The 17,306-nt window shown below is 36.0% G+C and overlaps 1 protein-coding gene across 1 annotated transcript; it reads left to right on the forward strand.

The window, feature by feature from the left end:
- The first annotated feature begins 7,608 nt into the window (after nt 1–7,608).
- LOC147571126 (uncharacterized) lies at nt 7,609–16,114 on the forward strand. Its single transcript, XM_086696615.1, has 11 exons — nt 7,609–7,709; nt 8,403–8,456; nt 9,218–9,322; nt 9,923–9,976; nt 10,640–10,744; nt 11,317–11,370; nt 11,716–11,820; nt 13,258–13,311; nt 13,892–13,996; nt 14,810–14,863; nt 15,981–16,114. The coding sequence occupies exons 1-11, from the start codon at nt 7,649–7,651 to the stop codon at nt 16,112–16,114; spliced, it is 885 nt and encodes a 294-aa protein (XP_086552741.1). The 5' UTR covers nt 7,609–7,648.
- Nucleotides 16,115–17,306: the final 1,192 nt, after the last annotated feature.

Genomic DNA, 17,306 nt, shown 5'->3' on the forward strand with positions numbered 1-17,306 from the left:
ATCTTCTGCACGACATATCATCGTGAAACTGGCAAAATACAAGGATAAAGAGAAAATTCTGAAAGCAGCGAGGGATAAACGTGCTCTAACATATAGAGGGAGACCTATAAGACTCATGACCGATCTCTCTTCTGAAACGTGGCAGGCCAGAAAGGAATGGCAGGAGATCTTCAATGTGATGAACAGGAAAAATATGCAGCTGAGAATCCTTTATCCAGCAAGTCTGTCATTTAGAATAGAAGGAGAGATAAAGGTTTTCCCAAACAAACAAAACCTGAAGGAATTCGTCACCACTAAACCAGCCCTACAAGAGATCCTAAGGGGGACCCTGTGAGACAAAGTACCAGAGACATCGCTACAAGCATGAAACCTACAGACATCACAATGACTCTAAACCCGTATCTTTCTATAATAACACTGAATGTAAATGGACTAAATGCGCCAACCAAAAGACATAGGGTATCAGAATGGATAAAAAAAACACAAGACCCATCTATTTGCTGTCTACAAGAGACTCATTTTAGACCTGAGGACACCTTTAGATTGAGAGTGAGGGGATGGAGAACTATTTATCATGCTACTGGAAGTCAAAAGAAAGCTGGAGTAGCCATACTTATATCAGACAAACTAGACTTTAAATTAAAGGCTGTAACAAGAGATGAAGAAGGGCATTATATAATAATTACAGGGTCTATCCATCAGGAAGAGCTAACAATTATAAATGTCTATGCGCCGAATACAGGAGCCCCCAAATATATAAAACAATTACTCATAAACATAAGCAACCTTATTGATAAGAATGTGGTAATTGCAGGGGACTTTAACACTCCATTTACAGAAATGGATAGATCATCTAGACACACGGTCAATAAAGAAACAAGGGTCCTGAATGATACATTGGATCAGATGGACTTGACAGATATATTTGGAACTCTGCATCCCAAAGCAACAGAATATACTTTCTTCTCGAGTGCACATGGAACATTCTCCAAGGTAGATCACATACTGGGTCACAAAACAGCCCTTCATAAGTATACAAGAATTGAGATCATACCATGCATACTTTCAGACCACAATGCTATGAAGCTTGAAATCAACCGCAGGAAAAAGTCTGGAAAACCTCCGAAAGTATGGAGGTTAAAGAACACCCTACTAAAGAATGAATGGGTCAACCAGGCAATTAGAGAAGAAATTAAAAAATATATGGAAACAAGTGAAAATGAAAATACAACAATCCAAATGCTTTGGGATGCAGCGAAGGCAGTCCTGAGAGGAAAATACATTGCAATCCAGGCCTATCTCAAGAAACAAGAAAAATCCTAAATACAAAATCTAACGGCACACCTAAAGGAAATAGAAGCAGAACAGCAAAGGCAGCCTAAACCCAGCAGAAGAAGAGAAATAATAAAGATCAGAGCAGAAATAAACAGTATAGAATCTAAAAAAACTGTAGAGCAGATCAACGAAACCAAGAGTTGGTTTTTTGAAAAAATAAACAAAATCGATAAACCTCTAGCCAGGCTTCTCAAAAAGAAAAGGGAGATGACCCAAATAGATAAAATCATGAATGAAAATGGAATTATTACAACCAATCCCTCAGAGATACAAGCAATTATCAGGGAATACTATGAAAAATTATATGCCAACAAACTGGACAACCTAGAAGAAATGGACAAATTCCTAAACACCCACACGCTTCCAAAACTCATATATACCCTCATATCCCATTGTATATATACCCCACATTTTCTTTATGTATCCCTCCATCAATGGATGCTTAGGTTTCTTCCATGTCTTTGCTATTATAAATTATGCTATAATGGATGTGAAGATGTAGTTATCTCTTCAAGACAGTGATTTTGTTTACTTTGGATATATACCCAAATCATAATTTCTGGATCATATGTAGTTCCATTTTTAATTTTTTGAGGAACCTTCATACTCTTCACGTTGGCTGCACCAATTTACACTTTCACCAGCAGTGCACGAGGCTTCCCTTTCTCCCACATCCTTACCAGTACTTTCTATCTCTTGTCTTTTTGATGATAGCCATTCTAACAGGTGTGAGGTGATACGTCATTGTGGTTTTGATTTACATTTCCCTGATGATTAGCGAGGATGAGCCACCTTTTAATGGACCCGTTGGCCCTTTGAATATCTTCCTTGGAAAAATGTCTTTTCAGATATTTCACCCATTTTTAAATTGTGTTATTTGGTTTCTTTGTTATTGAGGTATATGAGTTCCTTATATAGTTTGGATATTAACCTCTTATAAGATACATGGTTTGTAAATATTTTCTTCCATTACATAGGCTGTCTTTTCATTTTGTTGATTCTTTTTTTATTATTATTATTCTCAAGTTAGTGAACATACAGTGTAGTCTTAGCTTCAAGAGTAGAACCCAGAGATTCATCTCTTACATATGACACCCAGTGCTCATCCTGAAAAGTGCCCTCCTTAGTGCCTGTCACCCATTTACCTCCCCTCCAAACCTCATCAACCTCAGTTTGTTCTCTGTATTTAAGGGTCTCTTATGGTTATTTTGCCATGCAGAGAAGCTTTTCAGTTTGATGTAGCCCTACTTATTTATTTTTTATATTGTTGCTTGTGCTTTGTAGGAGTCACATCCAAAAAATCATTGCCAAGAGCAACATCAAAGAGCTTTTTTCTCCGTTTCCCTTGGGAGTTTTATGTACGCTTTCAGGCCTTACATTTAATTCTTTAATTCATTTTGAGTTGATTTTTGTGAACAGTATAAGACAGGGGTCTAATCTCACTCTTTGTCATGTAAATATCCAATTTTCCTAACACCATTTAATGAAGACACTCTTTTCTCCATTGAGTATTCTAGGCTTGCTTGAATATTGTTGGCTTCTGTGTCAAATAGAAGTTGGCCATATATGTATGAGTTTGTATCTAAGCCCTTGATTCTCTTTCATTGGTCCAAGTGTGTGTTTTTATGCCAGTGCCATACTGTTTTGATTACTATAGCTTTATAATACAGTTTGAAGTAAAAAATTGTGATCCTCCAGCTTTACCCTTCTTTTGAGGATTGGTTTAGCTTTTGTGGTTCCAAATGAATTTTAGGATTATGTTTTATGTATGTGTAAAAAATGCCATTGGAATCTTAAGAATTACACTGAATCTATAGATGGCATTGCCTTAGTGTGGACATTTTAAGGTTAATAATTCTTCTAATCTATGAACACAGGATATCTTTCTATTTGTGTCTCTTCCAAATTTACTCCTAAGTACTTTATAGTTTGTGATGCTGTTGTAAGTGAGATTATTTTCTTCATTTCTTTTTCTGATAATTCATTGTTAGTATATAGAAACACCATTGATTTTTGTATGTTGATTTTGTATCCTGCATCTTTACTGAATTCATTCATTAAATTTAACAAGTTATTATTTTTTTTTGGTTGAGTCTTTAGGATTTTCTATACTTAAAATAATGTCATCTGCAAATAGACACACTTTTACTTCTTTCTTTCTTTCTTTCTTTCTTTCTTTCTTTCTTTCTTTCTTTCTTTCTTTCTTTCTTTCTTTCTGATTCTGGTGACTTTTATTTCTTTTCTTGCCTAATTGTTCTAGCTAACACTTCTAGTACTATACTGAATAGGAGTGGTAAGAGTGAGCACTTGTCTTATTTCTGATTATAGAGGAAAAGCTTTCAACCTTTCACTGTTAGAATATGATGTTAAGTATTGAGTATTGTCATACATGGCCTTTATTATGTTGAGATTCTTTCCTTCTATACCTAATTTAGTGACAGCTTTTATCATGAATGGATGTTGAATTTTGTCGTATGCTTTTTCTGCATCAATTGAGATGATCATGTGATTTTTATCTTTCATTCTATTAATGCAGTATGTCACATTTATGGATTTGCACATGGTGAAATATCTTTGCATCCTAGGGATGAATCCCACTTAATCATGCTATATGATCCTTTTAATGTGCTATTGAATTGGTTTGCTAGAATTTTGTTGAGAATTTTTGCATTTATATTCGTCAGGGACATTGGCCTATAGTTTTAATTTTTTTGTAGTATCTTTGTCTGGCTTTGGTATCAGGGTAAATGCTACCTTGTAAATGAGTTTGGCAGTGTTCCCTCCTCTTAAATTTTTTGGGAAGAATTTGAGAAGGATTGGTGTTAACTCTTCATTAAATGGTAAAAATTCAGCAATAAAACCATTTGTCCTGGACTTTTGGGGAAGAAGATTTTGATTATTGACTCAATATCCTTACTTGTTTTTGGTCTCTTCAGATTTTCTGTTTCTTCATGATTCAATCTCAGTAGGTTGTATGTTTCTAGGAATAACTTATCCGTTTCTTCTAGGTTGTCAATTTTGGGGTCTCTGCTCAGGCACCATTATAACCAGATCTGTAGGATGGACTATGCAACTTCCCAGGTGTTCTGGTTAGGCTTCTTGGTCAGATAAGGCTGGAAGCTATATTCATCCCTGGTCAGGGCTTTGAATTTCCTTCCCAGCCCAGTCTCTATATCATAGGCTCCTTTGCTGATAAGGCTTATTGGCTGGGTACCTGAGTCGGGCAGGAGTATCCATCAGTATCCCTGGCCAGATAGTGCCACTAGCTCAGTTCTGCAGAGAGACAGAGCCAATGAGTGGGCTCTTCACTCAGGCGCTGCTGTAAGAGGGGCTGTAGGGTAATCTACACAGTCTCTGGGATGGTCTCAATAGGTTTTCTGGTCAGGCAGGACAGAGGACTATCTATACTCAGCAATAGGCAGGAGCCATGAATTTGCTTCCTCATCTGGATGGGGTGATCGAAGAGGTTCCCAGGCCAGAAAGGCTTATTGGCTGGGGACCCAACTCAAGCAGAATGGTTCCCTGGCCAGAGGGACCACCATTTTGGCTCTGCAGATGGGCAAAACCACTGTGTCAGATATCTACTCAGGCACTGCTGCTAGGAGAAACAATCTGCCAAGATCCAAGTGCTGGTTAACGTAAGCCATGTTTCCCTTCTCCATCTCATTCTGATCTCAAATGGTTAAGACCCACGGATACCTCCCCCCCAATACCTATGGGACAGGACCCAGGTGGGCCTTCCAGGAAGCAACCCACAACTCTGGAGGAGCTGGATGTCTACCTTGGGCTCTCTTTTTCCCACCAGAGAAACCATAGCTCTGGGAAGCCCTCTCAGTGCAGCACTATACTAGCCTGGGAGAGGGCAGTGCAGTCAGAGCATAGCTGATTGTCTTACCCTTCTAATGTGGTCCTTCTCAGTCTCTGTGGTTTCAGGGAGATTCACAGCCTCACAACCATACCCTGGGATTTTCACAATGGTGTCTTGTCTGTGGATACTTGCAAGATGGTCTTTTTGTGAGGGGGACTGAAGTCAGGAAAAACTTATGTCACCATCTTGATGACATCACTCTCTATATATTTCAATATAAATGTAATTTTGTAATAATAAAATTAATTATAATTTAAAGTTAAAGAAAATTAAAATAAAATGCAAATTGGTCCATATCATTCTTGAACTTATAACCAACCACTCAATGATTCTATATAACCTAGTAGATAAAGGCTAAGCTTCTTAAAATTACTTACAAATCCCTTAATAATCTGAGTCCAACCTTCCTCTCTTGTATGAACTTTCCTTTCCCAAATCCATACTTTATTCTTCTGCAGTGCTGAACCGACTATAGTTCTCCATGCACTGCATATGTATATGTTGTATATGTTGTACCCAGGTGTGGTTTTACTTTATATTTCTCAGCCTCTCTTCCATGTAGAAGACTCTTTCTATGCATTCCCCTTTCCTTTAGTTAAAATCTGATATTTTAACTTGCCAGGCACTACATACTCTATGATGTATTCATTTAACACTCTAGTTTGAATTAGTGGTTCCTATATGAGCTATGGCACTCATGGCTCACAGCAGTACCTGAAGTGCTACCAGAGAGCTGATAAATACCAATGATCCAGAAACACTGGAAAAATAGATCAGCTTAAATCCTTGAAATTCAGAGATTTAATATAAGTGTGTATAAAATTATGATATTAATGGAATTTATCTGGAATTTTCCATCAACGTATGTCCTTTGTATATGTTTTTTGGAGCTCATGACATTGATTACATGTCTCAATTGTCCCTTCTCTTCATAGCTAATGGAAAAGTTGATCTGAATAAAGTGACGGATGGCGTGAAAGCTGTCACGGGTGATTGAGAAGTTAATGTAAACATAGGATCCTAATTTTTACAGAACTGTTTTTCTTCATGCCTTAATTGCTAGGCTAATTCTATCATTTTTACCTCCTATTTGTTTAAGGTTTTCATAACCAGTAGCCCAGAAATTGGAGAATTTTCTGATGTATTCTTCACGAATACACTTCATTTTCCTTATTTTAAGACAGCCAAAATGTACAATAAAAGGTGAAATGGATCTTTGGAAAAGTCCCTGGTAATTACTTAAAGGAGAGGTGATACATTCTTCATGTCAATAGAATTATGAAGATAAGCCATCTGCAGCTTGAAAATTGACAAAAGAGATCTATAATACCCACTTTGTGTCATTGTCATTTTGAGTATGTTAGTCCAAGCCTCCCAAGAAGCAAAAGCCGGGGCAGGGTTAAACATGCCAGGACATTATTAGGGGAAATGCCTGCGTAAGAGAAAATAAGGAGGATGCCTGAAAGGCTGGGAGGCTGTCAGACTGCAGGGCAAATCTGTCACCAGGTGAAGGAAAGAGGAAGAAATGTTTGGGCGGAAGCATCCTAGATTGTCATGCAGTCTGAGGAGGGCCTGGCAAAAGTGCTTTCAAGAATCCTCTGGTTAGAATCACCATCCTGTATCTTCCAGGAACAGGGCTCCCCTAGTATCTTGGCTGCACTTGTGATTGGCCAGTGCCAATGATACATATGGCATTAGTGCAAAAAAACACAGGTTACTTTCAAAGCAGAAGGTGGGGCCCTTGGTTAATTATGTTCTCCATAGTTGGAACTCCTGTGGATACATTCTCATGACCACCGTTGAGAGTGCCATCTCTCTCTCTCTTGTTTTTTTATTAAGTATAATTTATTGTCAAATTGGTTTCCATACAACACCCAGTGCTCATCCCAACAGGTGCCCTCCTCGATGCCCATCACCCACTTTCCCCTCTCCCCTACCCCCGATCACCCCTCAGTATTGTTCTCAGTATTTAAGAGTGACAGTGCCATCTCTTATTAGCCTTTAGAAAGCTGGGGCACCTGGGTGGCTCAATCGGTTAAGCGTCTGACTTCAGCTCAGGTCACGATCTCACGGTCCGTGAGTTGGAGCCCTGCGTCAGGCTCTGGGCTGATGGCTCAGAGCCTGGAGCCTGCTTCTGATTCTGTGTCTCCCTCTCTCTCTGCCCCTCCCCCATTCATGCTCTGTCTCTCTCTGTCTCAAAAATAAATAAACTTATTTTAAAAAAGGCAATTATGTTTCCATAAATGACATTATCTCCATGTATTTGGGCAGAGCTCAGTGATCATTACTTTCCCCAGCTCATAATCCTATTGTTTTAGCATCCTAATTTAGTTTAATTATTTGCAATAATTTGATTGTACTTAAATTCCATGTATGTCATTGTTTTAATCTTTTTATTAAGGAGAAAATGTTGATGTCAATAGCGTTAAAGCTGTTCTGGGAAACATGGGGATCGAGCTCAAAGGTAAAGAATGCTTGGAGCTGGTGAAAACTCTTCCTTTTAAGGGTAAGCATTTTAAATATTGATGTATTCAAAGAGAGGTTTTTTTTTAAGTTTATTTATTCATATTGAGAGGGTGAGAACATGTGTGAGTTAGGGAGGAGCAGAGAGAGAGGGAGAGCGAAAGATTCCCGAGCAGGCTCCGCACTGTCAGCACAGAGCCGGACTCAGAGCTCGATCTCACAACCCGTGAGATATGACCTGAGCCAAAACCAAGAGTTGGATGCTTAATTAACTGCACCACCCAGCTGTCCCCAAAAAGAAGTTTTAGATTTCTGTGTCTGCGAGAAGCTCTAAAATTATCTCCATTTCCTAAGTTCTAGAAAATAGAAAATCCATTTCAAAAAAAATTTTTTTTAGAATGTCCACTTATACCTGAAATGAATCCCTAAGTGGTTTTACTTTTAGATTAGGAAGCAGCATTTCCATTACGATGGGTCTTTTTATCAATAGTGAAAAACAAACAAGGAAAAAACAAAGGTTAAACTGGGATTTGTGAAAGAAGAAAGGATTAATAATTGGAAGTGAATAAAGGCAGGATTGGGAAGAAGAACAGAGGTGTGCATGATGTGCTAAATTTCACCCGATTTTCTCTCAAATTTTATTAAAATAAGAGAAAACTCTTGAAAAGTCATTTTTCCTAATTTCTCTGTGATTTTCCACATTTCTCTGTGACTTAAATTCTGCCTTTTCTTATAGATGATGACAAGATCTTTCAAAACAGGTTGCTAGAAGTTGTGATGTCTCTAAAAGGTACGTGAGGAGCATAATGAGAGTGCAGACCAATATGGGATCCTTGCTTTTATACTGTTTCCAAGGTGTTAGTGGTTGCTGCTATACTGATCATATATACTGACTGCAAATTTATGCTCCCACTGAAGATCAAGCTTCACGTTAGCTGCTGATCTTTTACTTTATATCTAGGAAGAAAGCCTTCTACTTTCTCAAGATTCTTCCAAACTTTTCAAGAGAAAAAATACCAGATTTCAAGTTTGCATAGCAAAATGTGACAGACAAGATTAGCACTGATTCAGGGAATTTAATCAGCTGCAGATAAATACTAAACTGGGAATTCAGTCATCAAAACTTACTGTTTAGAAGTAAAAAATGTTTGCCTCCAGAACTAGAATTCACTTAGCATTTATTCAATGGTATTTAAAACTTTGTATTTTATAGTCTGATCCCCAAGACAAATCTCACGAGAAGTGACCTTCGTTCTAATGTCATAGTTGACTTTCTCTATAGGCATAATAAGGTCCTTAGTCTCTTGTTCTAAAATTGGTGTGTTTTTTTTTTTCACATTTTAGAACAAGGATTATTAACCTTACTACTAAGGGGGGTCTGTGAATAGGCTTTAGAGAATATATGACCCCCCCCCTCCCGAAATGATATGTAATCTTTGTGAACACTAGCATATAGCTCATGCAATTCACAACAGGGCATGTGTCTCTAAAAGCTTTATGAACCTCTTTTTTGAAGTTACATAATTTTCTTCATGGACTCTCTTTCCTTAGATGGGAAAGTCAATGTCAACGACTTGAACGCAATACTGGATAATATGGGAATCAAGCTCTCAGATAAGGAACTTGAGGCTCTGACTCAAAATCTCCCTGGTGATGGTGAGCAAGTTTCCAGATACCATAGTTCCATGTTGGGAGAGCTTGGACAATAAAGGTTGCGAGGGAAAGGGCCCTTAGGAATGGTAATCTACACTGATAGTAGGAAGCTATAAGTACGGGCAAAGCATGTAAACAGCATATAAGCAGCCAGCTACCAAGTCACCGTGAAAACATTGCCCTTTGTATGAATGTCTTTTATGTTCTTTACCCATATTATGGTCACTAGAGGACAGTCTTCCACATTTTAAAAAGAAACATGCAGGCCACTTAGATGACGGTACTTCTGAATTTCTTCCCATTACTAATGCGTATAGCTTTGAAATGGTAGAGAACTATAAGTAAAATTAATATTTTTGAAATGGCATGTTTTTATGTTTAGGCTTTTCTTTCTAGTATTAATGAAGACAATGAAAACTGAATAAATTAATAGCCTAGAAAGATATTCTTCAGTAAATAGTTCTTAAGTAAGCATATATAAAGTACTTAAGATAATGCCTGGCACATAGTAAGTTAGGATTTATTATATTTATTCCCACATTGTTTTTCACGATATTTCATGAGTCTTTTATATCTCATTATGACTTTAATTTTCTTTTGCAGTTGATAGGAGGACTTCTCCTAAAACACCGATGAAGGAACTGCAAACTTTTACAGGTAAATGAGAAGTTGATGTAAATCTAGGGTTTCGGTCCTTTATAATAGTTTTTTTTCAGTGGTATTTCTGGTATCTTATAAATTCTGATGTTTTATTTTTAAATATATGAATCCTGGATTGACATTAGGAAAGTTTCTACACTAGGATACAAGACTATATGTCAATTTTAAATCCTAAGTTTTCTGTTACTTGTGCAAGTAACATGCTTTGGGTCACAAATGTTTAAATGAAAAATATCTAGAAATGTATAGAAAATGGCATGGTGAAGCTTAGAAATGATCAAGATAATGTATTCCTGATATCATCAATAATTCTTACCAAAGCAAATGTTTTTGAAGAATAATTTATATACGAATCTGCGTTATCTTAATTCACTCATCAGATTTTATTCTGAAAGTTGTTTTTTTCCAGCTTTAGGAAAAAAGGTCTTTAATTTATAATAAATGTGGTATTTTATTACCATAAGATACCATAAGATATGCTCCTAAAGATATGCTTTATTACCATAAGATATGCTCAACGGTTCTGCAATTGAGAACATCTTCGCCTAACACCTCATCTTGATATTAGGATATCATTAAACTTCATAGAACATATTTTACAACTTGATAGAATACCAGAGTTCCAAAAGCTTATATGTCTATTGTTCCCTCTCTTAAAAGATGAGAAGGTCGATTCTAATGACCTGAAAATTTTCCTGGGAAGCCTGGGGATTGAGCTCACAGATCAGGAAAAAGAGAAGCTACTGAAAACACTGCCAATTGACGGTGAGATTGATAGAGGTGTCATGGAGGTCTTTTGTTGGTCTTTAGGTCTGTGTAAATATTTCCAACTTTGTTTCTATTTATTTTTCTCCAAAAGTATAAAAGAAAAAATATTAAATTGAGTTTTAAGTATATAGAAACCTGTTACTGTCGCTTAGAATTTATATTGGAAGTTAAATAACCCTTTAGACAAGAGTTGACATTAACAGCTAAACATATTGTTACCTATCAAGCTACTAATTTGTTCATATCATGAGAAGAGAAAAAAAAAGAAAGATTGGAGATCCATGACAAAAAAATAAAGATGGGAAGCAGAAATTTAAAAGCACAGGGAAGCTATACTCATGTTTGAGCAAGGAGACTTCCTCAGGTACTGGAATAAAGAAGTTTGTCACAAGGAGAGAGGTTTTTGTTTCCAAACTTCATTATATTAGATGAAATAAACTAAAAATTAGAGACAACTCTTCTTAAAATGTTATTTTTGAAATTATTTATTTAAATTATTATTTATTTCACACCATTTTTGTGATTTCATGTTAATTTCCCCATTGCATGAATTATGGCTTTTCTTACAGCTGCTGGAAAGGTATATCACAACAGGTTGCTAAAGGGTGTGAAATCTCTCAATGGTGAGTAAGACCCAATTAAAAGTCATACTGTCTGACATTCCCCAACTTGACACTTTTATTCCAATTATGAATTCTGGCTCCTCACTTTGGTATCATTCCTTATTTATGATTCTTGCAGTCTACCCACATTTTAACTGATAACAGCGTATATTTTATCTTGTAGGAAGTTCCATATGGAACTTGCATTTTTTTTCAACTCTGTACACCCCTTCTCCATGCACGAAAAAATCACTTCACCTTAAACAAACAAACATAATAAGTAAATAAATAGAAAGTTGATATGCATGCAGAATTTTGGCATAATACACTTTTTTTTTCATGTTCCTACCTTCTGTCTTTCCTAAGGGGGAAAGGTTCATGTAAATAACCTGGACAACACCCTTAAAAAATTGGGACTTGAGCTCACGGAAGAGGAACTTGCAAAGCTGTCCAAAAATCTACAAGTTGATGGTGAACACTACAGATGTCCTCAGGCCATTTTTTAATTTTTCCTTTATATCTGATAGGTTTGAAAATAGATTTAATTGACAGATACATGTTAGAAAGTTTGGAGGAGAGCCCAATTTTATTTTTTTTACTTAAGTCTTTAATTTTAATTCCAATATAGTTAACATAGAAAATTATATTATTTCAGGTATACAATATATCAACAATTCTATATATATGTGATAAGTATACTCTTTAGTCCCCATCACCTGTTTCACCCATTCCCCCACCCACCTCCCCTCTGGTAACTACCAGTTTGTTCTCTATAGTTAAGAGTCTACTTCTTGGTTTGTCTCTCTCTTCTTTTTTTTTTTTCTTTGTTTACTCATTTTGTTTCTTAAATTTCACATATGAGTGAAATAGTATAGTATTTGTCTTTAACATTTCTCTTAGCATTATACTCTTTAGCTCCATCCATGTTGTTGCAAATGGCAAGATTCCATTCTTTTTTAAGGCTGAATAATACTCCATCACACACACGCACACGCACGCGCGCGCGCACATGCACACATGCACACACACACACACATATGTGCTACGTCTTTATCCATTCATCTATTGATGGACACTTGGAGGAGAGCCCAATTTTAAAGTCAGAATAAATCTTGGATCTTCATTACAATTAACCTAAAACAGCATCATCTTTCCGTAAATATACCAAAAACTGCAGAGGGTGCTGTCAGGACTCTAATAGCCTAAATAATAAGAAAGCAAAATAATAGGGATATGAAAATCTATTTATAGAGAAGTCAAGCCATTCTTCTATCTATCCTTCTGTCTAATGAAATCTTCACTCGAAAATGTGTTCAAAGATTTTTATCATAGTGCATGAGACCTTCAAGCTCCATCTGCCTGTGTGGACATATCTTCTCTCATTTTTCTAACTGTTCAAGCCATGTTGAGCTGCTTGTAGTTTCACATGCATAGCATGATGTCCCTGGACATTTTTCTCAACTTCTCCTCCATGTGAAGTCTCTTCCATCCTTCCATATTTCATATCAACTGCTCTGATACATTAATGTAGTTCACACACATCTCCTGCAGGAAGCAATCTTAGAACATACCAAGCTGGATTAGTGGTCCCTTCCTCAGCTGTTTGTTGGTACATGAAGTAAAGTTACCAGAATACCTGGCCAACTCCAATAGTATCTTCAGCTATGGCTTATAATGGCATCCAAAATACTAGGAAGAGCACACTTTTCCTGACCCAGTTTCTAGTATACAAGAGACCTTTGTATTAATGGAGATCATCTTAACTCCCTGAGATCCAGGCATTTTCTAAATGGTCTCAGGTAAAATGAAGATGTAAGGAATTTTTAATGGAATTGTTTCCTTAAAATATATGCCTTAAATTTGTCTTCTGGGCTTCTGACATTATTTTCATTGTGCCTTTTCTTGTAGCTAATGGAATGGTTGGTCTGAAAGAGGTGATGGATGGAGTAAAAGCTACTACAGGTAAGAGAGAAATTATGAATCTAAAACATTTAGTATTTATAGTAATTATATTGCATCATTATTGCTCAATTGCCATATTAGTTATGGCATTTATTTGTTCATTAAATTACTAGCAACTCATTTGTTTTCTGGTATATTTTTTATTTGTATATTTTGCTCTTCTCTTTTTTAGAATGGCCAAACTCTGTACTAGTGAAATAATATATGAAGTAAAATTTTGATAAAGACTACAGATAACTGACAAAAAATGAGACTAACAGATCTTACCTTATTTTATACATTTATTTGAATAAGTAATTTATAATATTCCAATTGAATAGCAGATACATAATGTAAATCTCACAGGGTTCAGAGTTGCCTTGCCATTGTCATTGTGACTGTGACTTCTTTTATTAGCACTTAGAGATCAAATTCTTTTTCTGTGAAAGTCATCGTCAGTATATCTGGAGAGGTCTCATTGGCCTATGCTCTTTATTCTGTACCGATTTAATCTACATAGCCATAGATTAATTTTCCCTGTTTGGAGTCATTAGATGATCCTTTAAATTCGTATATATGTAATGATGTCTATTTTTTTAAGGAAGGGAGGTTGATGTCAAAGATGTGAAAGCTATTCTGAAAAACATGGGAATAGAGTTCACAGATAAGGAACGTTTGAAGCTGCTGAAAAATCTGCCTTTCAACGGTAGGCATTTATATACTGATGTGACCTTAAAGTCTTCTTTGAAGCTTTTAAAGATTTTTTAATTTAAATTCCAGTTAGTTAACATACAGTGTAATACTAGTTTCGGGTGTACAATTTGGTGATTCAACACATCCACACATCACCCTGTGCTCATCACAAGTGCCCTCCTTCATCCCCATCACCTGTGTCACCCTTCCCTCACCATCTTCCCCTCTGGTGACCATCAGTTTGTTCCCTATAGTTAGGAGTCTGTTTCTTGTTTTGCCTGGCTTTTTTACCCCGTGTTTGTTTTGTCTCCTCTTAAGCTTTTTTTTTTTTAGAAACTCAAACTATCCCCATTTACTAAGATGCAACAGTAAATAAACAAACAAATACCAAACAAAATAATTTAAATGTTCACTCATTCTAGAGGGAAATTTCCATCTATGCAGTTTAACTCTCTGTTTTGGAATAATCATCCCCATGATGCTGACTCATGCCATCAAGGGGACTACATTTCTGAGGCTACCCTTACCTTTTTAGATACGTATAGGCAATTGTGGGAAGCAACCAAGGGAAAGAAGTGGTGTTAGACTAGAAGGGGATAAAAGGTCAGAGGTGATATTTTCCAAAAAAGCTGTGTATGTTATAGAGTGCCTTCTATGCTAAATTTTAGATAGACTTGCCATATTATAAACTTTCCCTAATTTTCTCTCAAACTTTATTTTAATGAGGGAAGTTTCTAGGGCAAATCATGAAAATCTCAGTTTTACTAAAGTTTTAGTGAATAGCCACATCATTTCTCTATGACCTTAATTGTGTTCTTTTTTATAGATGAAAACAAGGTCTTTAAGAACAGGTTGCCAGATGGTGTAAAGTCCCTTAAAGGTGAGTGAGAAACATAATAAGAATACAAATGAATATGAGATCTTCATTTTATACTGTTTCCAAGATGTGAATTTGAATGCTGCCATCTGTCATATGTACTGATTGCAAATGTATGCTTTTTTGGACCTCAATCTTTATTTTAGCAGTTGAATCTGATGTTCTATCTTGGAAGTAAAGCACCACACTTTCTTGTCATTTTCGAAATTTTCAGGAAGAGAAATATCAAATTTCATGTTTACATGGGAAAAAATATAAATGATTAGCAGTGATCCAGAGAACGTAATAAATAGAAAAAACTAAATTGGCAGTTCATTCATCAAAAGTCAACCTACTATTGTTTAGAACTAAATAATGTTTGCCTCCAGTACCAGAATTCCCTAAGCATTCACTGAACACCATTTTCTCAACCAGATTTTTTTTTTTTAATTCATTAAGAAAATCGAGGCTGGCAAGAGTGATAGCCCTCAGCTTTACATCTTCAATCCCTCCCTATTCAGGTATCTTTAAGCACACCCATGTTAGTATAAAGGATGAGTGAGAAGTCCCTCTTCCTCCTCAAAGCTTACCAGGATGCCCTTGACTCCACTGTCTCCCGTATCTTTTAAGACCTTGCCCCACTGGCCATTTTCAACCTCTTCAGCCCATTCACATGTTCCACATACACCATCCTATAAAATAAGCAAACTAGAACTCTCCACACCCCTTTTTGGCCACAACTCAATCTCTTTCTTCCCTTTTTCATCCATTTCTTGAGAGACTTTTCTGTACTCTGAGCCCATATTTCTGTACCTTATTCTCAAACTAATTTCAGTATTAAATGCCATTTAAAACCTTGTGTTTCTGTAGGCTGGTCCCCAAGACAAGTCTCAAGGGAAGTAGCCATAGTTCTAAATTTGTAATTGACTGCTTAGAATATTTTGTCTCTGTGCTAAAATTGTTGAACATTAATTTATTTTTTTCACTTTAGAGCAAACATTTTCTGTTTGGTCCGAAGCAAATTTTGTGAATAATGATCTACTGCTTAAGAAATTCACAATGGGATATGTGTATCAAAAAAGTGTAAGAAATTCTCTTTTGAAGTCATTTAATATTCCTTATGGACCGTCACTTTTCTTAGGTGGGAAGGTCAATATGAACAACCTGGGCACTGTTCTGAACAACCTGGGGATAAAGCTTGCAGATACGGAACTTAAAGATCTGGCTGAAAACATACATGTTGGTGATAAGCATATTATCATATATACTAGTTAACCCCGGAGAGAGGTTAGTTACAAGAAACTTGGGGGGGGGGGGGGGCGGGGAAATGCCCTTTTTCATAGGGAGAAGGGAAGGCCCAAGAGCAGTGTGAGACACCATATCAATGACTAAAACACAGAGAATGTCATTTGAGTTTATGAGTATCCAGTTAACAAAGTCAAAATTAAACCAGTTTTCTATATGTGTGATATGTATGACTTTTATGTTCTCTGTAAGTATCATGTTTAGTAGTTGAGTCTTTCCAGTTTTGAATACAAGAATGCAGATTCTTTAGACACATTCACTTCTAAGTAACCTCCCCTTACTAACACAAATAAATTTGAGATATTATAGGCCAAACTGCACCATTGCGATTGCGTGGTTTTCATGTTTAGAATTTTCTTGTTATTCATGCTTGTCTTAGAATAAAAGTGGACTAGAATAATAATCTAAAAAGTGTGTTCAAAAATATTTGTTTAAGTAAATATTAGCAATTATGATGGGGCCTGACACATAGTTAAGTGCAACTGTTATAGTTCTTCCCATGTTTTCCCACAAACTTTTGTATTATATCTAGAATGTAATATTTGAAGTCTATATGATATATGAGATCCATAATATATGGGATCTATAATATACTGCGATTTTATCTTCTCTTATAGTTGATGAGAAAATTCCTCTAGAAACACTGATGGAAAACATCACAGATTTTACAGGTGACTGAAAAGTTACTATAAAATTAGGATTCCAATTATCTACATTAAATTTTGGTTTTTGCTAATATTTCCTGGTACTTCATCACTGACTTGTAAATTCTGACATTTCTCTATATTTATTAATGAAATATTTGCTTCTAGTGTTACATGTATTGATATAAAATTATCTGATTTTGCAATGAAATTACCATACTATTTCTTGCTTTCAAATTCTACAATCTCTGTTGTTTATGCCAATAATGTAATTCACTTCACCAGTGTTTAATAACCACAGTATAGAATGGCACAGCAAATTAGAGAGTGAAGCCTAAAATTGATGGAAGTAATGAATTTATTGTATTTATCATATAATTCTTATTTTTTAAATTAAAATACTTTTTCAAAGAAAAATTCATATAAGCATCTATTTTTCTTTTTTTAAATTTTTTTTTTTTCCACGTTTTTATTTATTTTTGGGACAGAGAGAGACAGAGCATGAACGGGGGAGGGGC

Source organism: Puma concolor, unplaced genomic scaffold, assembly GCF_028749965.1.
Source record: "Puma concolor isolate L17-30 unplaced genomic scaffold, mPumCon1.1.hap2 unalloc_scaffold_57, whole genome shotgun sequence".
NCBI lineage: Eukaryota > Metazoa > Chordata > Mammalia > Carnivora > Felidae > Puma > Puma concolor.